Raw genomic sequence first — 27490 nt, forward strand, 5'->3', positions numbered from 1 at the left:
CCTTCTCTCTACCTCATCCCTCCTCACTCCCATGGGCAGCACATTACCATCCCCCACCTCTTCCTCGCTATCCCTCCCCACCCCAGCCTTCTCCTTATCCCCACTCAGTTCTCTCTCCCATCATGCAGTCTGGCTTCAGCTGATTGTGTGTGTGTGTGTGTGTGTGTGTGTGTGTGTGTGTGTGTGTGTGTGTGTGGAAGGGGGGGGGGGTTATTTTTGACAAAAGGTGTTGTTTACCGAAAGTTCACTTTGTGACAGTCTTTTTGTTGTGCCTGTCTGTGACTCGGCATCTCCGCTCTGTGGTGAGCAGCAACTATCCTTTTCATAATATTGTTACATTCCATCCTGGATTTTCCATTTTTAGATCTGCTACACTACACCTGTTCGTCCTCTTTTGGAGTACTGCTGCACGGTGTGGGATCCTTACCAGATAGGTTTAATGGAGTACCTCGAGAAAGTTCAAGGAAGGGCAGCACATTTCGTATTGTTGAGAAATAGAGGGAGAGTGTCACAGACATGATACGGGATTTGAGGTGGACATAATTAAAACAAAAGTTTCTCGTTTGAGGGGTCTTCTCATGAAATTTCAGTCACCAACTTTCTGCTCCAAATGCAAAAATATTTTGTTGATACCAACCTGCATAGGGAGAAACAGCCATCATAATAAAATAAGGGAAATCAGAGCTCACACAGAAAGATGTATGTGTTCGTTTTTTTCACATGCTGTTAGTGTGGAATAACAGAATTCTTGTGAATGTGGTTCGATGAACCCTTTGCCATGCACTCAAGTGTGATTTGTAGAGGTAGATGCAGATGTAATGCGTGCATCCAGACCAGCAAGGGTGCAGTGTCATACTGATAAATGGGCTTGTATTGCAAAGGTTTTTGTAAATTTACTCAGTTTCGAAATCACTGACATAACATCAAATATGCTCTTAATCCCTGAAGTTTCACTTTATTTCCTCCTCCTCCTCCTCCTCCTCCTCCTCCTCTTGGTGCTTCAATTTTTTGCCGGGCAGAGTAACTACTGCATTATACAGCACATTGTTTTGACCTTGAATGAGAACCTCTTGGACACACTGTATTTTTGCGATGGTATTATAGCCATTGGTTGCCACCCAGTCACAGTGATTATGAATGCAGCTGCAGTTCTCTCTTTTCTGTAATATATGTGGATCTTTTTTTTTCATGTTTGTAATAGTTAACAATTATGCTCAGTATACATGCAGGATTCATTTCATGTGATAAAGTTGGCAGTGAAAGTGACCAGATTTGCCCCGAATTCTGTAATACTACAAACAGAAGGATTAACTGGTAAAGCTAATGTGTCATAGATGGCGGCAACTATTTGATTGCTCCCAGGGGGCTCGCCACTCTTTGGCGGGCTTGTGCTTGGCTACCGCGGGGCTCAGCCTTTGCATAATTTTTTCCCTCCCTTGCTGCATGTCTATCCTCGGGTGATTACCTGAGCTGCAACCATCCCAAATTGCTGGTTGGTCCTTCTATGAGGTGTTCGGGAGGTGTGACCTGAGGTGTGAACAATCACCTAAGGTGGGTGCGTCCCCTTGTGAAGGGCGTCCCCAGTTGGAAGGAGCGTGCCATCGGAGACACTGGCAGCCATGGGGATTTTCTCGCAGTGAGTCAATCATCTTCACAATCAACGTCTACAAAATGTAAATGTAATGAGGCTAATGATTCAAAGACCCTTCCCGCTGCACTGTGGTTCCTTGTGATGTTAAGTACTGAAGACGGTCAGTCCTTCGCTACAATAAATCTTGTTAATTTTTCAGAAAGATGTTAGTGCAATTGATGGCCCTGTGAAATCCTGCTCTCATTTATGGAATGTGGAACTTTGCTTTTCAAGACTACTTCTGATTCTCAAGCATAATATCTGCTTGCCACCTCGCTTCTCCATGGTTACCCTGTTCGTGTCGGAGCCATAGAACTTTGAATTCTTCCCATGATGTTATTTATACTAGGCTGCTCGACAGTCTAATTGAGGCTGAAATCCAATGTTACCTCTCTGATCAGGTTACAATTGCCATCCATTGTGTAATGGAAAAGGTAGATTTCTCATTAGGGCCCACATGCACTCGTTTTCTCACCTTTGATAGACTGTAGCTTCCATCCAAGATAAAAGCAGACTATGAATTTATCACAGTCCAGCCGTACATTCCAAACCCTATGCGCTGCTGCCAGTGTCATCGTTTCAAACACATTAGAATGTCTTTTTGACACCCGGCCAAATGTGTAACCTGTGGTAGGGATCTCCTTCTCCCCACTGTGTCAACTGCAATGGTGGCCATACTGCTGCCTCTCAGTATTGTCCTGTGTATCTTGATGAGCGGACTGTCCAGGAGATCTGGCTCCTTACCCATCGCTCGCAAGTTATTGGCTAGTTGCAAATGCTGTGTTATCCCGTCTGGCACCTATAGCTCTGTTCTTGTTAGTCCTCGCTCCATGAAGGACACAGCCACACAGACATGCGACACCCTGTTCAGCTCTGCGGTTTTAGAAGTGCCCAGTGTAAAGGTAGCATATTCATCCCCCCCCCCCCCCCCCCACCTCGTCCAGCTGTGCACCAAGATATCAAACTGTCCCTGAAAGAGGCAAAGCCACCAGCTACACAACCAGTAGGCCGGAAAGGACAGTAGTAGTTCTCCCATGAAGACTTCCTTCATCTCTCCAGCCAAACAACACCCGAGTCTTCCTCTAAATGGAAAGGCTCGAAGAAGTCCACCAGAGGCAAATGGTCTTCTCCTTCGCTAACTCGAAGATCCTCTTCCCCAGTGTCGCCACGTGATAACTTTGTCTGGCCGGCCTGCCTGTCACCGGTGCGCGCCACCAACTGTTTTCCGCTTTGGACTCCACAGGCCGACCGCACAAGCAAGCCGATGCTTCTGTGGACCCCATGAAGCAGGATCCTCCTGCTTCTATGCCCTGTGGTAGAGACTCTTCACAGGCTGTCACTCGTCAGCTGCCAAGATGACACCCCTACATCTCTTTGTCATGACTCTCCTCCAATGGAACATTCATGGCCTTCGGTCCCACAAAGAAAATTTATGGCTGCTTTTAGCATTCCAGTGTCCCCTTATACTCTGCCTTCAGGAAATGATATTGCGTCCTCATGACTGCTTTGAGTTTTCGCATTTTTTACCAGTTTGTTTTGACCTCCCCCGTGCAGTTGGCATTCCGTCTCTTGGTGGTGTCATGCTGCTCATACGGGATGACATTCATAGTCAACCCATCTCCCTGACTTCCCATCTTCAGACTGTTGCAGTTTGCCTTTTCCTTCCTCACCTGACTTTTTCCCTCTGTACCATTTATGTCCCTGCGTCATTCAGTGTCACCAGGGCAGATTCCTTCAGCTTATTGGGGAGTTACCGACCCCTTTTAGCTACTTGGTGATTTTAATATGCATCCCCCCCCCTTTGGGGTTCTCCCAGGACCTGTCAGAGACCCCCTTCGGGTCCAGGGGTTAGAATAGGCCCGAGGTATTCCTGCCTGTCATAAGAGACGACTAAAAGGAGTCACACGTTTCGGCCTTTGTGATGGTCCCCTGTCGGGTTTGACCTCCATCTTCCTAAATTTTCCTGAAGAGCGAGCCAACTGGGGAAGGATGCATTACATGGTGCATCGTGTCCATTGTGCATTGAAATCTTTAGCCCACTTTCTCGTTGTTGCATTGCAGTCCCACTCATTCTCCATCTCTTGGGCGAGGATACCTTCCTGGCTGCGTTTTCCACCATGCAGTATGCAGTGTTGCTTTCTGCACCAACGATGGCCATGGACTTAGCAACTCGTATCCAGCATGGTAGCCAGTCCGCGTTGTGGTGGGGTCGCCATGTACCCTGTTGGTTGTAGCCCCCTGACAACACAGGTATTGCTCTGCTGATGCCTGTGCCGTTAACTCCCCACGTATGCCATGGAGTAGATGCACATCTCCCTGGGACATCAGGACTCAAAGCAATGGCCATCCTGACAGGTGGCCCTTGCTAAGGCTGGGTGGCACCCGAGGGGAGGGCACCTGGTCGGAGTGGGTGACTTCAGGGCAGATGACACACCATGAAGCATAGTATGTCATCTCTTGCTTGTGGTCCACCACCAGCAGACTGTAAGCGGGCATCGGGGGAGGGATATATGGCTTCATGTCACAGCGGTAGACCATCACTGTGACCTTCTCGGGCAATGTGTCACCCTTGAAGGCCAAGATGAAGGCACCGGTGGCAACCTGATTATCCCTCGCACCCCAATGGACACATTGGACGAAATGAACACCTCGCACGCTCTAAATTGGCGTGCAGCTCGTCGTCAGACTGCAAAAGAAGGTCCCTGTGGAATATAATACCTTGGACCATGTTTAAGCTCATATGGGGCGTGAGGGTAACAGAAACATCCCCCAACTTGTCACAAGCGAGTAATGCTCTTGACTGCCCAGAGGATGCCATTTTTATCAAGACTGATCCAGAGCGCATTTTGGACAAGTCCTCCACATCCCCAAACTTGTCCTCCAAATGCTCCACAAAGAACCAAGGCTTCATGGGCATGAAAGATTCTCCATCAACTATCATACATACGATGTACTGGGGCAGTAAGCTCCACTGCCACCCTTAGCCTGGCTTCCTCCCATGGTGTGGCTAGGAGGGGAATGATTGTCTGAGGGTCTGGCAAGATCTAGGTCCTCAGTGGACGCCAGAATCTCCACCTCATACTCGGACACAGAGCTTGTAGGTAGTGGTGGTGTGGGTGCCACCTAATTCGCTTGGTCTTTGGGACCTTGCTTTTGGATTTCTCTCGCTGTTCCTTGGGTTTCCCTGGCTTGGAGGGCTTCAATGATTCAGTCTCAGCGACTGTTCGTGAAGCCCTACGACCAGCAGCTTTTGGGAACTTCAGCCACTGGCGGGTGTCATCTTTCCCACTAGCAGAAACTTGGGAAGGGAGTGACCCAATGGGCCCCTTTCCTAGTGAGAGGAGCCGAAGAAGACATGTGCTTCTCCAGCTGAGAAGTGGGGACTGGTGTCTCCGAAGGTTAGGGGGGAGGGGGGGGGCAGTGCTCCCGAGGTAGGTGGTGCAGGAAATACAGGGAGGGAAGTGCCCCCCACTGTGTGCTTGAGCAGTCTACAAGCTATCTATCAGTGCTACCCTCATCATCCTTTGGTAGCGTCCATTCACGAGTCCATCTATGCCCTGGAATGGTCCAGTTGTTTAGTAGTGTTTCAGGACCCCAAGCCATGTCGAAATCCCAGGCAACGAACATGCTGACAGGCTGGCAAAACAGGCTACACGGAAACTACTTAGGAATATCGGCTTCTCTGCAACTGACCTTCATTCAGTGCTAGGCTGCAAGGTTTTGCAGCTTTGGGAGATGAAATGGCATAACCTCAGCAAGCACAACAAATTGTGTGCCATTAAGAGGACTACGAATGTGTGACAGTACTCCATGCGGGCCTCTCACAGGGACTCTGTGGTTCTCTGCCGGCTCCGCATTGGCAACACTTAGGTGACACATGGATACCTCTTGCACAGTGATGAGCCACCTCAGTGTCGGTGCAGTGCCCGGCAGACAGTGGCCAATATCTTGGTGAGCTGCCCTTCTTTGGCTGCCCTGCAGTGGACTCTTCAGTTACCGGACTCGTTGCCATTAATTTTAGCTGACAACACCTTTCGGCTAATTTAGTTTTATGTTTTAGACATGACGATGGGGTTTATCATTCTGTATAAGTTTTGGAACATGCCTTTTGTCCCTTTGTGTTCTCCACTCTAATGCTTTTAGGGTTGATGTTTTAATGTGTTGCAGAGTGGCTGGTTTTTCCTTTTTATTCTTGTGGTCGGCCAGCCATGGTCTCTGCTCTCTTGTTTTTACCCCCTTCTACCTGTTTCTTGCTTTTCTCTGTGTTTTTTTTCCCTATTTTATTCATAGTAGTGTTGGTGGTCCTGTTGTTCATCTGGTTCTTCCTTTCTCCTGTTATTGTGCTGTACATCTCCTTTCTTTTCTTCTTTCCCTTGTGTAATTATTTTACCAGGAACAAGGGACCGATGACCTTACAGTTTGGTCCCCCCCCCCCCCTCCCCCCTCCCTCTTTTAAACCACTCAGCCAATCTGTCAGAGAGGTGCCATCTGGGCTGACCTTCTTAACCAACTTAACCTCTTCTGCCTTAAAACTGCGGTACCCACTTTCCGTTCCGACTTCTCACACACCTATTCTTATTTGGACCTATCCTGCTGCACTGCCAACTTGCCCATTGTTAGAGTGGTCTATTCTTTCTGACATCTACTTGAGCGACCATTTCCCGTGTGCTGTCCGTTTGCTGACTCCTACCCCATCTGTGTTCACACCCAAATGGCAGCTTACTAAGGCAACTGGCAGCTTTATTCTTCCCAGGCGACCTTCGAAGAACAAGATTTCCGCATCTACATCTACATCTACATCCATACTCCGCAAGCCACCTGACGGTGTGTGGCGGAGGGTACCCTGAGTACCTCTATACTGCTTGACTCTTCGGTGAAGGTATGTTCTTGAAACTTTAACAAAAGCCCGTACCGAGCTACTGAGTGTCTCTCCTGCAGAGTCTTCCACTGGAGTTTATCTATCATCTCCGTAACGCTTTCGCGATTACTAAATGATCCTGTAACGAAGCGCGCTGCTCTCCGTTGGATCTTCTCTCTCTTCTATCAACCCTATCTGGTACGGATCCCACACTTGTGAGCAGTATTTAAGCAGTGGGTGAACAAGTGTCTTGTAGCCTACTTCCTTTGGTTTTGGGATTGCATTTCCTTAGGATTCTTCCAATGAATCTCAGTCTGGAATCTGCTCTACCGATGATTAATTTTATATGGTCATTCCATTTTAAATCACTCCTAATGCGTACTCCCAGATAATTTATGGAATTAACTGCTTCCAGTTGCTGACCTGCTATTTTGTAGCTAAATGATAAGGATCTATCTTTCTATGTATTCACAGCACATTACACTTGTCTACATTGAGATTCAATTGCCATTCCCTGCACCATGCGTCAATTCGCTGCAGATCCTCCTGCATTTCAGTACAATTTTCCATTGTTACAACCTCTCGATACACCACAGCATCATCTGCAAAAAGCCTCGGTGAACTTCATCCACAAGGTCATTTATGTATATTGTGAATAGCAACGGTCCTATGACACTCCCCTGCGGCACACCTGAAATTACTCTTACTTCGGAAGACTTCTCTCCATTGAGAATGACATGCTGCGTTCTGTTATTTAGGAACTCTTCAATCCAATCACACAATTGGTCTGATAGTCCATTTGCTCTTACTTTGTTCATTAAACGACTGTGGGGAACTGTATTGAACGCCTTGCAGAAGTCAAGAAACACGGCATCTACCTGTGAACCCGTGTCTATGGCCCTCTGAGTCTCGTGGACGAATAGCGCGAGCTGTGTTTCACACGATCGTCTTTTTCGAAACCCATGCTGATTCCTACAGAGTAGATTTCTAGTCTCCAGAAAAGTCATTATACTTGAACATTATACTTGAACATATTACGTGTTCCAAAATTCTAAAACTGATCGACGTTATAGATATAGGTCTATAGTTCTGCACATCTGTTCGACGTCCCTTCTTGAAAACAGGGATGACCTGTGCCCTTTTCCAATCCTTTGGAACGCTATGCTCTTCTAGAGACCTACGGTACATTGCTGCAAGAAGGGGGGCAAGTTCCTTCGTGTACTCTGTGTAAAATCGAACTGGTATCCCATCAGGACCAGCGGTCTTTCCTCTTTTGAGCGATTTTAATTGTTTCTCTATCCCTCTGTCGTCTATTTCGGTATCTACCATTTTGTCATCTGTACGCAGTTGTGATGACCAGGTGGAATATTTCACAAACGTTATCCTCACTGCTGCAGAACATTCCATTCCTCACAATTCCTCTTTACCACGCCGTGTCCCACTCCCTTGGTGGACTGAGGCATGCCGCGATGCAATTTGCACATGGAGACATGCTCTCCACATTTTTAACCGCCATCCTACAATGGCAAACTGCATTCATTGTAAACATATGCATGCAAAGTGTTGTTGCATTCTTCAGGATATCAAAAGAGCTAGCTGGATTTCATTCAATAGTTCCTTGAACAGTTTAACCCTTTCCTCTGTCGTGTGTGCCAATCTCCAATGGCTCTCTGGAACCAAGATCCATTTGCCAATTTCTGGCCTGACAGTAACAGACAATGTCATTGTGGACCCTATTTCCATCTTGACAACACCTTGGGCTGCCATTTTGGGGACCTTTTGAGCTCTTCTCACTATCACCCAGCCTTCCTCCATCAGAAATGAGCAGAGGTGACTCGGGCGATACCCTTCTCATCTCCGAATCGTGAGTGCTAGAATGCCTTTACTGTGAGGGAGTTAGATCGTGCTCTGAGTTCATCCCAATCCCCCGCTCCAGGGCCAGACGCCGTCCACATTCAGATGTTGCGGCACTTTCTCTTGTGGGCAAGCACTTTCTGCTTAACAAGTACAACCGCATATGGGCAGAGGGCACATTTCCTGGACGTTGGTGTGAAGCCACCGTTGTACCCACACCTAAGCCCGATAACGACAAAAACCTTCCTTCTAGCTACTGCTCCATCTCTCTTACCAGACACTTTTGCAAGGTGATGGAACATATGATTCTTACCTGGCTGGTATGGTGGCTAGAGTCATGCAATTTACTGAGTCCACAGTGTGGATTTCGAGCATGGCATTCTGCAGTTGACCATCTTGTTGCTTTGTCCACCTATGGCATGAACATTTTTCTGTGGAAATTCCAGACTTCGGGTGTGTTTTTTGATTTGGAGAAGGCCTACAACACCTGCTGGAGAACTGGTATCCTCCGTACTTTTCACACGTGGGGCTTCTGTGGCCACCTGCTGTGTTTCCTTCAGGAATTTTTAAAAGACACAGTTTTCAAGGTGTGTGTGGGTTCTGCCTTGTTGGACACTTTATCCAGGAAAACGGTGTGCCTCAGGGTTCCATCCTGAGCGTCTTCCTCTTTGCTATTACCATTAACCCTGTAATGGCCTGTCTCCCGCCAGTCATCTCTGGCTCACTTCTTGTTGATGATTTTTCCATCTATTGCAGTTCTCCACGGACCTGTCTCATTGAGTGAAGTCTTGAGCAATATCTCAGTCATCTTTACTCTTGGAGCAATGACAATGGCTTTTGTTTTTCCACTGAAAAAACAGTTTGTATGAATTTCTGGTGGCACAATTGGTTTCCCCCACCATCTTTACATCTTGGGCCTGTTGCTCTTACGTTTGTTGAAATTACAAAATTTCTGGGGCTCATGCCATGCTTGATAGGAAACCCTCGTGGTCCTCCCACGTGTCATACCTGGTGGCCCGCTGTACATTGTCCCTCAGTGTCCTATATGTCCTCAACAGTACTTCCTGGGGCGCAGATTGAACCACCCTGCTCCATTTGTACTGTTCCGTTGTCCATTCAAAACTAGACTACAGGTGCTTTGTTTATTCATATGCATGTCCGAATATACGCTGTCTTACGCTGTCTCAACACAATTCACCATATTGGCATCCATTTGGCCACTGGCACCTTTTATACTAGCCTGGTTGAGAGTCTGTATGTCAAAGCTGCTGAACTACCACTGTCCTACTGCTGTGACTTTCCCCTGAGCAGGTATGCATGCTGTTTGTCTGCCATGCCTGGCCACCTATCCTATGCCTCCGTCTTCAATGACTCCTTTGATCGCCATTATGGGGACTGTCCCTCTTCTGTTACCTCATGGAGTCCACTTTCGGTTCTTGCTCCACTGGCTTAACTTCACACGACCTGCAACTTTCCTGGTGGGTGTAAACCCTTCACCACCTTGGCTTTGTCCGGCGGCCTGTGCTCACTTGGCCTTCATTCGCTTCCTAAAGACAGAACTCCAGTCCCCCCCAGGGGGTCCACAAGTCTTTTGTGGATACTTGCGTAGCGAGCACAGGACCCCGAGCTAATGTGGCCTTCCTTCCTTTCCGGGCTGCATATCTTCCCTTCCCCATCCCCCATCTTCGCCCTCACGCCCTCATCTGCCCCCCCCCCCCCCCCCTCACCTCCGCCTCTTTCCTTCCCTTTCTCCCCCTCTGGGAGTATGTTTTGTGCCTACGTCTGGAGATGGACGCTCGAAACTCTAACAAATTCTTCGCTTTCTCCGCTTACAAGTCTTCATCCTTCCTTTGTCCTTCTCTTTTCCCTACCTCTTCTCTTTGCCCTTTTCTCCGCTGATGTGTTTGAGACCTCTCTTCTTTCCTTTCCCTTTCTCTTTTTTCCTCCCTGTGCGTGTCTGAAGGCTGACCCACGCATTTCCATGCGTAACCGGTGACGGGGTAACGCATAATTCCCCGCCCTGGGTAGATAGGTAGGACACGTACGTACCCCCTGGTAACGGCCAGGCCCAGGGAGGGGTGATTACCCGAGCTGATACCTTCCGAAAGTGCCGATAGGTCCCTCCGTCCATTTGTCGGGAGGTGTGACCTGAGGTGTGAACAATCACCTAAGGCGGGAGAGCCCTCAGAGAGGGCACCCACAAGGAAGGAGTGCACCATCGGAGACGCCGGTAATCATGGAGGATTCTTCCGCAATGGTTTCCTCATCTTCTACTATGTCAGCTCACAAGCGTAAGTTCAACGAGTCTCAGCCACAGACAGTCCTTCCATCGTTGCCACAGTTCGTTGTTGTTTCTCGGTCTGACGAAGGTCACGACTTCTCCACGGTCAACCCTTTCATTATTCAGAAAGGTGTCGACGCAGTTGCAGGTCCTGTAAAGTCTTGTTCCAGATTACGGAATGGCACCTTGTTGTTAGAAACAGTTAGTGCCCTCCAGGCACAAAAATTGCTGTGTACTTCACTGCTACACACCTTCCCTGTCTGGGTGGAACCGCACCGTACTTTAAATTCATCACGTGGGGTCGTTTATACACACTCCCTCGATGGATTGTCCGACGAGGAAATTCAACACTACCTGTCTGACCTGGGCGTAACGGCAGTTCATAGTCATGAAAAGGGTTGGCACAAACATCATTCCAACCCGTACTGTCTTCTTGACATTTGACAAAGTTCAACTCCCATCGAAAATCAAAGCAGGCTATGAGATAATTTCCGTTCGCCCTTACGTCCCAAACCCTAAGCATTGCTATCGGTGTCAGCAGTTCAATCACACCAGCCAGTCCTGTTCCAATCCGGCCAAATGTGTTACGTGTGGCAAGGATGCCCATGAGGGTGCTTGTCCACCTCCATCCCCTCACTGTATCAACTGTATGGGTGACCACGCTGCTTCCTCTCGAGATTGCCCCATTTTTAAAGACGAAAAGCTCATTCAGGAAATCAGAGTGAAGGAAAAGGTGTCGACCTTTGCTGCTCGAAAATTATTCGCCAGTCGACAGCCCACCGTGCCTCAGAGAGGAAAATACAGTACTGTCCTTGCCTCTCCTCAGCCAAAAAAGGAGGCGGCCACGCAGACTTGTGACCTTACCTTTAGTGCCACGGTCGTCAGATCGGCCAGCGCAAAGATCGCCCGTTCAACCTCCCCACTTTCGCCTGCCCACTCTATGGCTCACCCTTCATCGGGTTCTGCTAAATCTCAAGCGCAAAAGTCAGACACCAAGACTTCGAAAAAAGAGCCTACTTGTGAAGATTTTTTACGTACCCCAACTTCACAACCATTGGTTCCTCCTTCTTCTAAACATCATATTTCCAAGAAGGCTACAAAGAAACCCAGTTCATCTCCTTCTCTGCCAAGTCGTGTCTCATCTACAGCACCATCTGGCGGTAATCGACCTCGGCCATCTTCTGTGTCACCGAGGCGCACTGCTGGCGGCCGATCCAACCATCAGTTCCTCCTTCATCTAAACATCATGTTTCCAAGAAGGCTAGTAAGAAACCCAGTTCATCTCCTTCTCCGCCAAGTCGTGTCTCATCTACAGCACCATCTGGCGGTAATCGCCCTCGGCCATCTTCTGTGTCACCGAGGCGCACTGCTGGCGGCCGATCGCTGGTGGCAGGAGCTGCTCCTGAACAACCTGTGGATCAGGATCTTCTGCCTTCGGCTAAATGCCATTCCATGCTGTCGGTCGCAAGCTCTGAGCAGTCGCTGAGTTGACGACAACCTTGGTCACATTCCTCCATTTTCTGTTCACCCTATGTCCATTATCCACTGGAATATCTGCAGCCTTCGAGCCAATCGGGATGAATTGTCGACCCTCTTACGATCCTACTCGCCGGTCATCTTCTGTCTTCAGGAAACAAAGCTGCGTCCCCATGACTGCTTTGTTCTCCCCCATTTCCAGTGCGCCCGATTTGATCTCCCCTCTGTTGAAGGCACTCCAGTCCATGGAGGACTCATGATTCTTCTCCATGATACTCTCCATTATCACCCAATCCACTTACACACTTCCTTCCAAGCTGTCGCTGTCCGTCTTTCCCTTTCTGGATATACCTTTTCTCTTTGTACTGTATACATTCCATCGTCCACACCAATGGCACGAGCTGAACTCCTTCATCTTCTTGGTCAGCTTCCACCCCTCTATTTGCTGGTTGGGGACTTCAGTGTCCACCACCCGCTTTGGGGATCTCCACATCCTTGTCCACGTGGCTCAGTATTGCTAGACGTCTTCCACCAAGCGGATCTAGTTTGCCTCAGCACTAGGGACCCTACATTTTTGTCTGCCTCCACGACAATTTTCTCTCATTTGGACCTTTTGGTCGGTACTGTTCCGCTAGCTCGGCGCTTCGAATGGTTCGCCCTTGATGATACACACTCGAGTGACCACTTTCCATGTGTCCTTAGACTGCAGCCTCAACTGCCATATATGCGCCCACAACGCTGGAAGTTTGGCCAAGCCGATTGAACACTTTTTTCGTCTCTAGCAAAATTCGATGACCGTCACTTTCCTAGCGTCGATGATGAGATCACTTATATTACAGACGTTATTCTTACAGCTGCGGAACGTTCAATAGCACGCACCTCCGCATTGCCCCGGTGCCCCCCCAGTTCCTTGGTGGAACGCGGCATGCCGTGATGCAATACGTTAGCGGCGACGTGCTCTTCGCGTTTTCCGCCACCATCCTACTTTGGACGACTGTATCCGCTATAAGCTGTTCTGAGCGCGATGCCGTCGCGTCATCCGCGATAGCAAGAAGGAAAGCTGGAAATTCTTTACTAGCTCATTTAACACCTTCACTCCCTCCTCGGAAGTTTGGAGTCAGATTCGACAGTTCTCAGGCGCGCCTAGTTTCTGTCCGGTCACTGGGCTCACTGTCGCGCATGATACATTAGTGGACCCCTGGGTCAACACTTTGCTGAGATTTCGAGCTCTTCAAATTACCCACCAGCGTTTCTCCCGAAGAAACGTGCAGCGGAAGTGCGACCTCTTGCTTTCTCCTCTCAAAATCGCGAAAGCTACAATACTGTTTTCTCCATGCAGGAACTCCAACATGCACTCTCTTCTTCTCGCTCCTCCGCCCCAGGACCGGATGGTATCCACATCCAAATGTTGCTGCATTTATCATTCCATAGTCTGCTTTACCTCCTTCGCCTTTATAATCGAATTTGGACCGACAGTTCTTTTCCCAGACGATCGCAGGAAGCTATCGTTGTTCCTGTTCCGAAACCTGGAAAGGACAAACATTTCCCCTCTAGCTATCGCCCCATTTCTCTCACAAGTAGTGTATGTAAGGTTTTGGAGCATATGATGAATTTCCGTTTAGCTTGGTGGCTGGAGTCCCGCAGTCTTTTAACACCTGCCCAATGCAGATTCAGAAAGCATCGTTCTGCAGTTGACCATCTTGTTGCTCTCTCCACTTATATCATGAACAATTTTCTCTGGAAACGCCAAACAGTAGCAATATTTTTTGATCTGGAGAGAGCATACGATACCTGTTGGAGGACAGGCATCCTCCGCTCACTGTTCTCTTGGGGCTTTCGAAGTCGGCTGCCCCTTTTTCTTCGCGAATTTATGGCAGAGCGCACATTTAGAGTGCGGGTGAACACAATTCTCTCCCGTTCTTTCTCCCAAGAAAACGGGGTACCCTAGGGCTCCTTACTGAGTGTTGTACTGTTTGCCATTGCCATAAATCCAATTATGGATTGTCTCCTTCCTGACGTCTCGTGCTCCCTCTTTGTGGACGATTTTGCGATCTACTGCAGCTCTCAACGGACCAGCCTTCTTGAACGACGTCTTCAAGGATGTCTTGATCGCCTCCACTCTTTGAGCATCGAAACTGGCTTCCGTTTTTCTCCCAGTCAGACCGTTTGTGTTAATGTTTGGCGACGTAAGAAGTTTCTTCCACCCACCTTACATCTAGGACCTGTCAACCTTCCGTTTTCGGACGTCACTAAATTCTTGGGTCTTATGTTTGACAGAAAACTGTGCTGGTCCTCCCACATTTCCTATCTTTTGGCTCGCTGTCTGCGATCCCTCAACACCCTCTGTGTCCTGAATGGTACCTCCTGGGGAGCGGACCAAGTGGTCCTTCTCTGCCTCTATCGTGCCTTAGTGCACTCGAAATTGGACTATGGAAGCATAGTTTACTCCTCTGCTCGGCCGTCTATTCTTCGGTGTCTCAACTCTATCCATCACCGTGGATTACATTTAGTGTCTGGAGCTTTTTACACCAGCCCTGTGGAAAGCGTTTATGCTGAGACTGCTGAACCTCCGCTGTCCAATCGGCGAGCAGTCCTTCTGAGTCGTTATGCTAGCCATCTGTCTTCCATGCCTGCTAATCCAGCCCATGTCATTTTTTTCGACGCCTCCTTGGATGTAGGGTATGCAGGCCGCCCTTCCTCCCTACTACCACCGGGAGTCCGCTTCCGTCAACTGCTCCATTCTCTTTCCTTCCGCTTTCCTAAAACCTTCTTGACAACTTGGGGTACAGCACCGCCTTCGCTCCGTCCCCGGATCTGCCTGCTCCGTGACCTTTGTCGATTTCCCAAGGATGGTACCCCTTCACTTGTTTATTGTCGGGCATTTGCTGCTCTATGTGGACAAATGAAGGAAGCCACATTTATTTACACTGATGGCTCGAAAACATCATTAGGTGTAGGGAGTGCCTATATTGTTGGCGACACCGCCAATCGATTTCGGCTTCCCGACCAGTGTTCGGTTTATACTGCGGAGCTTTACGCTGTTCTCCAGGCTGTCCACTACATCCGCCGCCATCAGCGGATACAGTACGTTATCTGCTCAGATTCTCTCAGCTCTCTCCTCAGTCTCCAAGCTCTCTACCCTGTCCACCCTCTGGTCCACTGGTTTCAGGACTGCCTGCGCTTGCTCCATTTGGGGGGCGTCTCTGTGGCGTTCCTCTGGCTCCCAGGACACGTTGGTATCTGTGGCAATGAGGCGGCCGATATAGCGGCCAAGGCTGCAGTCTCTCTTCTTCGGCCAACTATTCGATCGATTCCCTTCGCCGATCTACGGAGAGTTTTATGTCATTGTGTTGTTCTTTTATGGCACGCACATTGGTCGACACTTCCCCATAATAAATTGCGGGACGTGAAAGCTGTTCCCTGTGTTTGGACCTCTTCCTCCCGAACGCGTCGTCAGGAGGAGGTAATTTTAACTAGACTCCGGATAGGGCACTGCCTTTTTAGCCATCGACATCTTTTAAGTGGCGATCCTCCCCCACTCTGTCCCCACTGCTCTCAGCTGTGGACGGTAAGACACCTTTTAATTGAGTGCCCCTATTTTACTCCGTTACGCGCCCATCTACAGCTGTCGCATGATATATCGTCCATTTTAGCAGATGACACGCACTCGGCCGATTGCGTTCTCGAGTTTATTAGTGCCAGTGAGATGACGTCAGTCATTTGAAGCTCTTTTTGGGGACAACCAACCCCTTTCTGTAGTGGATTTTTAAGCCTTCCTTCTGCTTTTAGTTTCTCCAATTTTTTGAGTTTCGTTCCCATTGCTGCTGCTTTCCATTTTGGTTTTTTATCGTTTCCTAAGTCACAGACCGGGTGCTAATGACCATAGCAGTTTTGCGCCCGTGCTCCAGTCTCACTCTATCACCTTCAATTTCACGACCTTCGCATATAACTTCGTGATAGTACCTTTGTGTACACTGATGGCTCTCGGACTGACTGTGGTGTCGGGTGTGCACAGATGTTTTTCAGTATCAGCTTCTGACAAACTGCTCAGTATTCACAGCAGTGCTCTTCGGCCTGTATCAGGCCACAGAATACATCTGGCAGCACAGGCTTTTCAATTGTGCCCTCTGCTCAGACACTTTCAGCGGCCTTCAAAGTCTCTTTTTGCTGTACACCGCCCATCTGTTAGGGCAATTGGTCCAGGAAAACTGTTACATGCTCACGCCTGATGGAACCACTGTGATGTTTGTGGGTTCCTGGTCATGTTGATCTGCAAGGAAACGAGGCTGCTGACGCTGCTGCCAAGCCGGCAGTTCTTGCCTCTCAGCCCTCTAGTTCCTGTATTCCCTCCAATGATCTCTGTGTTGCCGTCTGTCAGGTGGTGGTGTCACTTTGGCATCATCGTTTGTCCTCCCTTCATGGGGAATAAGCTTCAGATTATTAAGCCTCTTCCAGTGGCTTGGACAACCTCCTCCCAGCCCTCCTGCCGTGAGGAGGTACTTTTAACTAGGTTGCTTATTGAGCACTGCCTTTTTAGCCACTGCCATTTGTTGAGTGGCACTCCCCCATCACTTTGTTCACATTGCACCCAGGTTTTAACTGTCCACCATTTCCTGACAGAATGTCCATTTTTTAACCATTTACGTTCCCGCTTGGGTTTGCCGTTTGATTTATTAGCCGTTTTAGCCAACGACGTGCGGGCTGTGATTGCGTTTTACTTTTTATCCATCATAGCAATATGGCAAAGGCCATTTAATTTTTAGTTCTGGACCTCTGTTTTTCTATGGTGTATTTTATAGACCTTTCACCACATCCCTGTAGTAATTTTTTAACTTCTGTGTGTCTTCTTTTTCTATAATTTTGACATGGGTGCGGACAACCCTAGTTGTTTTTGCACCCAAAAACAAAACAAAACAAAACATCAGTTTCCCATGGCTAAGGACACTATGAATATGTGTACGTACAGACTCTGCTGAGTTAAAGATAGTACTGTGTGGTTTATGAAAGATGCAAATTTGATCTGTTCATCAACCACAGTATGAGTAGTGATGTGATAGTATGTTAATTCGACCTTTTTCTTCTTTTAATATTAGGATCATGGCTGTTGTATTGGCCATGTGCTTGGAGTATAGCTATGGCAGCCTCTCCTGGTTCCTGGCCTGATCCACTCCTACTGGGACTGTTTGGCATTGGTGCCATTTTGATGCGTGGTGCAGGCTGTACTGTTAATGACATGTGGGATCGTGATATAGATTCAAAAGTAAGTGTATTTTGTTTTGTATTAATATCTCTTGGTAAAATGTGAGCTCTTTAACTTTTTCATAAAATATATTCAATTGGTTTCATTTGGAACAAATTTCATTACTTAAGGATTGTTTCCGAATTGTTGTTGAAAGCATATCTGCCTGGGTATTTGTAGTTTTGGAGAAGGCAAGCATGAAAACATAAGTAACATTTCAAAACAAAATATGAACACTGTGTTATTATTATCATCTTCTCATGTCTGTAGCTGGAGGAAACAGTTGTCTTGACACAATACCTCAGCCATCTTCAGGCTGAGTGCTGTTTACTAAATCTTGCCATAACTGATCTAGTGAACAGCGCTCTCACCTGAAGAAGGTAGCCGTATTGACACCTGAAATATTTTAGTAAGATAAAAGTATACCTGAGAATAATATGGTGGATTAATATGCTGGGAAAGTTCACACAGTCACATCAGTGCTGTATGATCTTATAGTACCTCTAAAGTGAGAATTTTCTGACTAACACTACTAAATTTGTGATGGTACACCGTACCGCAACCTCTGCTCTGACCACCCAAAAAAAAAAAAAAACGGAACCACAGGTTTTTAGATGTAGTGCAATAAAACTTTTTTTTATCATTATAGATACTGTACTTGCACTTTTAAAATGCACAGAAAGCATTAAAATAATGTTTTAAGAAGTATAAACCTAAAAAACACCCCTCCCCACTCCAGAGGGTCACCGTGCTGGAACCTCATTTTTACAAGTGAAGCACTGTGAATAAATCTAAATATATAGGAAAATGGTTTTGTTGAGTGTGTAAGAGTCACAGCAGGTACAATGGTTATATGTATATGCTATAAATACTGATTGCAGATTCAACTTTAAACAGTAGCTCTTTCTATAACTGACTACATAAGTCGGTTCCAAGTGATAGTAAGGCAACTTATGAAGTACAAAGTTCAGAAGATTCAAGTGCTGTGATGGATCTTGCTTTCAGATCCCTTAGATACATCAACTAAGAGAGTTTTGAAACTTCCTGGCAGATTATAACAGTGTGCCGGACCGAGACTCGAACCCGGGACCTTTGCCTTTTGCGGGCAAGTGCTCTACCAACTGAGCTACCCAACCACGACTCACGCCCCATCCTCACAGCTTTACTTCCACCAGTACCTCGTCTCCTACCTTCTAAACTTTACAGAAGCTCTCCTGTAAGAGCATACTTACTGAAAATTTTAGTTTGCAGGAAATTGATTTTAAAGAAAAAACTTTTGAACTTTGTTACTTACATGGCCCTTCTTTGGCCTCTAGCAGGTCTTCCATCTTCTTTTTCACCTTCCTGGATGTTTGTCTTGCTTTCTTGGCCATATTAGATGCAGACCTGTCTGCATCGGCTATCCTCATTTTATCACAATGTTGCAGCCCAGTGATCATATTATCACCAGGTTTAATTCCCAGCTTTTTCAGTACCCAACACTTTCCGGTATTACCACAGTTAAATGTAATTACAGCATCATGAACTCCTAGTTTCATTGCATGCATGTCTACAAATACAGTTTTAGGAAGGCGGTTCCAAGTTATGCTGTTGAAACATTCATTTGGGTTCTGTGTCTGCCCATGCAGACATTTCCTTAGAAGGTCAGGATGAGCCAAATCTCTGAAAATAGGTTTAATTGCAGTAATAACAGTAGCAGGAAGAGAATGCTGGTGAGAATAAGAGTCTCCAGTTACCTGAGCCCAATTGTATTTGCACCACAATTTTGTCCAGATGGACACAATCTGTGACATGGCTCATAATCAGTAGAGGACATATGGAAGAATATGGCCCAAACATCTCTCTGCATTGCCTCCATATTTTCTTTATTTCTCCTAATTGCCTACCCATAGTATACCTGCAAGTTTTCTATTTCAGTTTTAGTAAACGGACCCTGTCTGGTCAACAATATTCCATCTTCTAATTTTTTTCCTCTCATATCAACAGTTATTTTTCTCAGCCTTGTTCCCAAGCATTTTTGAACATGTCCTACACATTCTATTTTGCTAATAATGGCATCTCCATGTGGCTTAGAGTTCACCACATTGTTGTATGCCTTAGTGTCACCATCACCCAAATATTGGGTGTACTGTATGCCTCTTGTTTCTACGGAGCGATGAAATATTTCTTGTACTCCATGAACTTCCATACTACCACTTGTTCCTCTAAAATTAGCCACACAGTTGTGTTCTTTATGTTCATTGACTTTACAACATTTGCAATATTTAGACATTATCTCCACATCTAACACTTTACCGGTGTCTACACTCATGGCAGTCACTACTCCATTCAGAGTTCAAGTATGTCCTCTTTTCTGCCAACTTCCATCAAGTGTAACTGCAAAATCCGAACATCCATAATTTTCTTCCACTGCTTCCCTAGCAGCCAGTTTCATGCTTTCCTCATTGACCTCATATACAGTCAGTTTTTCAAATTTATTTAGTGGTTGACATAAGTTCATCGCTGAACAAAATGTTATCCCTGCAGCCATGGCCTTGCCAATGGATTGTAAGGCATAAACTGATCTAGTATTGTTTCATAAGAGCCACTTTCATCTGGTTTTGAAGAACTCATAAATGAAATCACAGCTGAGCATTTAGTGCAAATTAAATCAAAAGCAATTGCTAGGCCTTTTCTCCCACTGTCACTCTCACAAATTTTAACACTCTGTGACTCACCACACTGTCTACATTGTACAAATTTAGAAATTACATCTGATAATATTCTCAAATTTATAATAATATTACTGCACCCCTTGTCACTTACAGTAAATTCGTTGTAACTCTCTTGAAATGGTGAGAGCTTCATTTATGATGTACTTGTTGAAGAATTACAATTAGAAACATCGTTGCCAGGCGACATAACCTCTTGCACAGAAAGCTTTCTAAACTTGTTTCCTCCAAATTGTTGTTTCTTGAAAATGCCTTTACGTTTCATCATCTTCAATAAACACTACAAAACACACGTAAACAAGCACTGCAAACTTAAGTATAACAACTACTCGCAATCACACTTCAACAAAACTAACCGCGTGTTTGAAAGCGTGTTGTTTACAAACAGCAGAAACAAAAGAATACCGACCTTTGCATTCCAAGGATAGCCAACACACTTGGGAGTAAAAAAATTCCTAACCTGCAATGTAGGGGATATAAAGATCTAAAATATATGCAGAAAAATGGGTGACAGAAAAGTGGACGTGGCACATAAACACACGTGGTAGGAAAATGCTCTTTAAATGCTCGAAAAAAAATTTTTTTTTCAGCAAAATCCTTTTCAGAGTACGTAAATAAGCCGTAATCTATCAAAATATCATGAAAACTGAAAATCAGGTTTTTTTCGACCTGAACTACTCTGTCGTCCCCTTATCCAAGCTGGTACAGATTGCAAACACTCAAGCAGTGCTTAAGAATAGGTTGCAATAGTGTCCTGTATGCGGTCTCCTTTACAGATGATCCACAATTTCCTAGAATTCTCCCAATAAAATGAAGTTGACCATTCGCCTTTTGTACCACAATCCTCATATGCTCATTCCGTTTCATATTGCTTTGCAACATTAGGCCTAAATATTTAAACGATATGACTGTCAGGCAGGACATGTAATGAATGTGACATTTGAAACTTCAATTTTCGTTTTACTATCATCCGCTGCCACACCAGACTGGTCAACAAGTTACTGGATCAAAGCCTTAGACCCACTTGAAGATTTTTAGTAGGACCAGAATTTTCTCAGGTTCTCAGCCAGATCTTTTGCTAAGGTATGACACTGGTAGTTCTTGTATGCTTCATGCATAGATCTTTCCACAGATGCACGAATCTGTGCTAACCTTTACTTGTCATCATTTGCACCTTCTCTTTTGAACCATGAGTGCAATAGCATCTGCTTCCTCATTGTTTTCTGAATCTCCTTATTAAACCATGGTGGATCTTTCCTGTCCTTAATCCACTTACTAGGCACGTAACTCTAGACACAAAAGTTTACAATCTGCTTAAATTGTGCCCTTAATTTCTGTATGTCCGAACTAAGTAATATTGGTTCACTGTCTAAGTGAGATGCTAACAATTGATGATCTGCTCTTTCTAGCAGAAACAATCTCCTACCCTTCTTAACGATAAGGTCTGGCTTGTTTGTTCCAAATTACTTTGCCCAACTGCCTGTCTGTACTCCCTGTAATGAATCCATATACATCCCAGTCTATACTCAGTAGGTTAGCCACCTCCAACCAGTATTGCATGATATGTGTATTTACATGCTACTGACCGTAGACTTTCTTTGAATGACTCTAGAACTCTCACAGCAGAATCGGATGGCCATAAAAAAATCAAGCAATTAACTTGGCTTCAGATACAAACTTATTATGATTAGGCTACAGAACAGACAACAGGTGTTGGTACTGCATAGCAGATGCTGTTACACAATGAGACAAAGGATGATACAGTACTAAGTTTAAAATAGCAAAATCTAGAATCATATTAAAGCTGGAATATGATAGGGTATATAGAATAGAGTGTGATTGTATATATAGAGTAATTCCTCAGGCCAGAGCTGCAAAATAATAAGTCATGTTGCCAAAGAGATCTGAATTCATTTGAGAATCCAAACATATTAAAAAAAAGAAGTGAACTCGCCATGAGGTAGCATTCGAGGTCACATAAAGAGAGCAGTTGCGATGACAGCTTACCATGTAACAAAGTGTGTTGTCTCACTGCAAGAATGTGAAGTAGTCAGGTTCACCAATTGTGAACAATTGCCCCTATATGCTATCAACATTCCTACCTTCTGCACAAGGTAATGAGCAAGCAAACATTACTCTGACACAATGTTCAGAGTGTCAAGAGTATATTGCGTGGATGTTGGAATCGTCCTGCCACAACCCTTGGTACAGAGAGAAACTGCCAAACTGAGTTAGAAGAAAAAGAGGAGAAGGAGAAGGAGAAGAAGAAGAAGAAGAACTGTTTGAATTTTTGTCATAATTGAACAACTGTCACTATCTTGAGCAAGTAATCAAATCCTCTTAAAAGGATCATTTTCAGGTTTAGATACAGATGTAATGTTTCTCAGTATGTCAGGATTTTGTGTACAGTCTATAAAATTCTCTAAATTTTTAATCAGGGTAAAAGTGCATTTAATTTTGGGAACTTCAAAATAAAATTGGTGATGTAATAACAAGTTCACTGTAAGTCAGTTGTTAAAATATATCTGGAATCTGCAGTGATATGTATTGATTTTTAAATATGTGTGGCATTTCTTTCTTTGTTTATGGTATGTTTTGAATGCACAAATGCATGTCATAGTGCACGAAGAGCCTTGGCAAGGTTTTGATGTTGCACTAGTAACTTCGAAAAACATTGCTGCTTCCCGAGTCACATATTAAATAGCAGCTCTTTATCTCATGTTCCTGGCTTAATATTTACTGGATTACAGAAGTAATTTTCAAAGGAAAATGTGTAACTGCATTAGTCTGTGTATGAATGTTGCTATTTGCCATGTGGCTAACAAGAATTTTCAGTCTTTAAACCTAGATAATTTGTAGAAGAAATGGCCAATAAGGTATGTTTCTAATTTTTATTTGAAATGATTTAGATTCTCAATTTCTTGCTGTATATCAGGTGAGAACTTGTTGAAGACATTTTTATCAGACTACCATAATTCTACTCTGAATGCTGGACAAGGAGGCAGTCCACTTGAAAATAATTTGTCATGTATTTTGATTGTACAAATCACATTTGAACTAAAACTGATTTTTCATAACCAGCAACAAATACCTTTAAGGAGTGAGTGCAAGCAACCCAACATTCTTAAGAGACCTCAGAAGGGTGCTGGTTATGTGCTTTACATTATATTGTTCCTACTTGCATGTACTGAATAGATACTTTCCTTTACCTCAGATGTGCTGCCCTATACTTTAGATGCACTGCTGCAAATAAACTGTAGTGATGATTTTCGGATCTTTACTATTGTGGTCATTGGGTTCTAAATGTATGACTGCTTTGTTTCTTTAAAATATACAGCAACTTTTGATAATGTTAACTTTGTTGACACAGGTACTTTTATAAGAGCATTTATTGCAAAAATGTCCAGGTGACTCGAACGAAAACTCGTCCATTGGTGACTGGCGCTCTGTCTCAGTTTGATGCTCTTGTCTTTCTGGGAGGTCAACTGGCACTGGCTTTGCTCGTGCTTCTGCAGCTCAACACATACAGCATTGTTCTGGGTGCCTCATCTTTGGGTATGCCGAGTTTTATTTTCACGTTATATTTTTATCTTGCTGTGTTTACGTTTCAAATAAACCTAATATTTTTCCCTCTTCGTTTTCATTTATGTTAATACTGTTGAAAATATTATTTCATTAGTTTTGTCCTTCGCAAGGTGTGAGAAGTCAGCACAGAAAAAAATGAAGTGGCCATAAAACAGTCCTTTATGAACAATTAAGGCTGTCAACAAATTAAAATATGTAAAATTTTCCTTATTTTTCCTTATTTTTCCCACTACATCAACCTGAAAACTAAAGTTTGTTATCATACTTTTTTTTTATTTTTTTACTCGCAATTATTCCTTTATTATTTATGGAATGAGACAAAATTTTAAATGTAATTTTTGTAAATAGACCAGAAAACATCAGCTATAGGATTGCAGTCCATACCAGTATATATATTTGCAAATCTGCACATTTGTTTGCAAAAGTTACCACTGAGAAACAGAAAGTAAGTCCATGTTGGACCATGCAGAATCAATGTTACAATTCAAGAAGGCAATCTAGACAGCAGCATTAATAAAATACCCATAATTTACTTCTTCTGTAGCCATTAGAAAATTTTTTGGCTAAAAGGTGTCAAATACCTGGAAAACAGTGCATTACTCTTATGATATACTCGTACAGAAATTAGGTGTAATTTGTATTAAGTTCACTCACTTTCAGTTTGGCTGGTTATAGAATTTTGGAACATGTATTATGTTTGAGTATAATAATTTTTCTGGAGACTAGAAATCTACTCTGTAGGAATAAAGTATGGGTTTCGAAAAAGACGATCGTGCGAAACCCAGCTCGCGCTATTCGTCCACGAGACTCAGTGGGCCATAGACACAGGTTCACAGGTAGATGCCGTGTTTCTTGACTTTCGCAAGGTGTTTGATACAGTTCCCCACAGTCGTTTAATGAACAAAGTAAGAGCATATGGACTATCAGACAAATTGTGTGATTGGATTGAAGAGTTCCTAGATAACAGAATGCAACATGTCATTCTCAATGGAGAGAAGTCTTCCAAAGTAAGAGATTTCAGGTGTGCTGCGGGGGTGTGTCGTAGGACCATTGCTATTCACAATATATATAAATGATCTTGTGGATAACATCGGAAGTTTACTGAAGCTTCTTGCGGGTGATTCTATAGTATATCGAGAGGTTGTAGCAATGGCAAATTGTACTGAAATGCAGGATGATCTGCAACAAATTGATGCATGGTGCAGGGAATGGCAATTGAATCTCAATGTAGACAAGTGTAATGTGTTGCGAATACATAGAAAGAAAGATCCTTTATTATTTAGCTACAATATAGCAGGTCAGCAACTGGAAGCAGTTAATTTCATAAATTATCTGGGAGTAGGCATTAGGAGTGATTTAAAATGGAATGACCATATAAAATTAATCATCGGTAGAGCAGATTCCAGACTGAGATTCATTGGAAGAATCCTAAGGAAATGCAATCCCAAAACCAAAGGAAGTAGGCTACAGTACACTTGTTCACCCACTGCTTAAATACTGCTCACAAGTGTGGGATCCGTACCAGATAGGGTTGATGGAAGAGGTAGAGAAGATCCAACGGAGAGCAGCGCGCTTAGTTATAGGATCATTTAGTAATCACAAAAGTGTTATGGAGATGATAGATAAGCCCCAGTGTAAGAGAGATGCTCAGTAGCTCAGTACAGGCTTTTGTTGAAGTTTCGAGAACATACCTTCACCGAGGAGTCAAGCAGTGAGGATAAAATCAGAGAGATTAGAGCCCACACGGAGGCATACCGACAATGTTTCTTTCCATGAACAATATGAGACTGGAATAGTAGGGAGAACCGATAGAGGTACCCTCCGCCACACACTGTCAGGTGGCTTGCAGAGTGTGAATGTAAATGTAGATGTAGATATTGTTATAAAAGTTTTATTGACAGAAATTTTTCCACACCTTTGTAAATTTAATGGACTGCTGCACTAAAATATGCATGAAAACAGTACTTACTTACTGTACTCCAACTGTATGAACCTTCAGAATATGAAATAGAAATTAAAGGTGTACATGCCCCAGGACAACCGGGGAAATCTGAGAAAAACCCAGGAATTTTTTCATATGGGAGAAAACTGGAAAAGCCTGTGAATTTTTTAGAATTCCTGGAATTTTTCATTGTTCTAGTTTTCAGTTAAATTTTTAAAATTTTGGCTGGTAAGAACTGATACTCTAACAAAGAATTTTACTCTATCTGCTGCTGCAGAATAATACTGCAGCAATAAAACATAAACAAGAGAAAAAACCAAAATAAAACTTAAAGTCCAACAGAAATGCACAAAAGAAAGAAAGGGAAAAAAACCACACAGTGCTCACACAAGCATCTGCCAACAGCAAAATGTGTCATAGGCTTTACAACGAAGACAATGCAATACTTCTTAATATCGAACTGCTTCCGATGAGTGTGACATCACAACTGTTTACATTAGCTTCATTTGAACAGTTGCCAGTGAGCTTGCGCATGTGCAGTTGAGTTGTGTGTGAGTAGTACTTTCTCCTGTATTTGGCTACTTAGTGGGGCTGGTAGCTGTATCAACAGTAGCAACAAGCAGCCCGACTCTACCCATAAAATGCTTCTGGCCCACCCAAGCTGTCAAATTTGCACATGCTCCTCCTGCGAGTCTGGGCATTACAATAGGCGTGAGGTATTCCTGCCTGTAGTAAGAGGCGACTAAAAGGAGTCTCACACATATCGGCCATTATATGATGGTCCCCTGTGGGGTTTGACTTCCATTTTTCAATATTTTCCCAAAGAGCGAGCCAATTGGGGAAGGGCGCCTTACATGGTGCATCGTGTCCGTAATGTGCTGATCCATTGTCTACATGGATCTGCACTTCTGCTCGTTCTCCAAGTATTGGGCGAGGTCACTGTCCTGGGTGCATATTTTCCCATCAGCTGTGCAGTATCATTTTCTACACTGACAATGATAATGGACTAGTTTGCTTGGTTGCACCTGATATCCAGCATGGTAGCCAGTCCATTGCAGTGGGGCCGCCATGTACCCTGTTGGTTGTAGCCCCATGACCACATAGGAATTCCTCTGCTGAAGCCTGTGCTGTTAACTCCCCACGTATGCCATGGAGTAGATGCCCATCCCCCTGGGGCATTGGGACTCCCAGCAATGGCCGTCCTGCCAGGTGTCCTTCGCTGCGACTGGGTGGCGTGCCTGGGGAGGGACCCTGGTTGCAGTGGGTGGCATCAGGGTGGATGACACGCGATGAAAGGTAGATCATCATCTCTTGCTGGTGGTGAAACACCAGCAGTCTCTAGGCATTCACAGACTCAATTCAGTACACAGAAATATGACCCCAAATTATTCTTCTCCCTGGCCACACCATGGGAGGAACATCAGGCTAAAGATGGTGGTGGCTCTTATTCGCCCCGGTACCTTGTATGTTTGTGAGCTGATGGGGAATCTTTCATGACGATGAAACCTCAGATTTTTGTTGAGCATTTAGAGGACAAGTTCAGGGAGGTGGAGGGCTTGTCCAAAATGAGATCTGGGTGAGTCTTGATCAAAACAGCATCCTCTGACCAGTCACAGGTGTTACTCATTTGTGATAAGCTGGGAGATGTTTCTGTAACCATCATGCCCCATAAGAGCTTAAATGTGGTCCAGAGCATCATATTCCACAAGGACTTTCTTTTACAGTCCGCCAATGAGCTGCGCGGCAATTTAGAATAATGAGGTCCACATTTCATTCGGCGTGTCCACCATGGTCCGAGGGATAATCAGGTTGCCAACAGTGCCTTCATCTTGGTATTAGAGTGTGATACATTACCCGAGAAGGTCAAGGTGATGGTCTACCATTGTGATGTAAAACCCTATATCCCTCCCCCAA

At 44.9% G+C, this 27490-nt stretch overlaps 1 protein-coding gene across 1 annotated transcript in view; it reads left to right on the forward strand.

Annotated features, from left to right (window-relative positions):
* Window positions 1-27490, forward strand: part of LOC124622004 (4-hydroxybenzoate polyprenyltransferase, mitochondrial) — a 118976-nt gene that overhangs the window by 18286 nt on the left and 73200 nt on the right. Inside the window, exons 2-3 of the mRNA XM_047147554.1 lie at window positions 17193-17359; window positions 23457-23604. Of these exons, the coding sequence (XP_047003510.1) occupies window positions 17193-17359; window positions 23457-23604 (315 nt within the window). The remainder of the gene's footprint in view (window positions 1-17192; window positions 17360-23456; window positions 23605-27490) is intronic.

The sequence above is a fragment of the Schistocerca americana genome, chromosome 7 (assembly GCF_021461395.2).
Source record: "Schistocerca americana isolate TAMUIC-IGC-003095 chromosome 7, iqSchAmer2.1, whole genome shotgun sequence".
NCBI classification, from domain to species: Eukaryota; Metazoa; Arthropoda; class Insecta; order Orthoptera; family Acrididae; genus Schistocerca; species Schistocerca americana.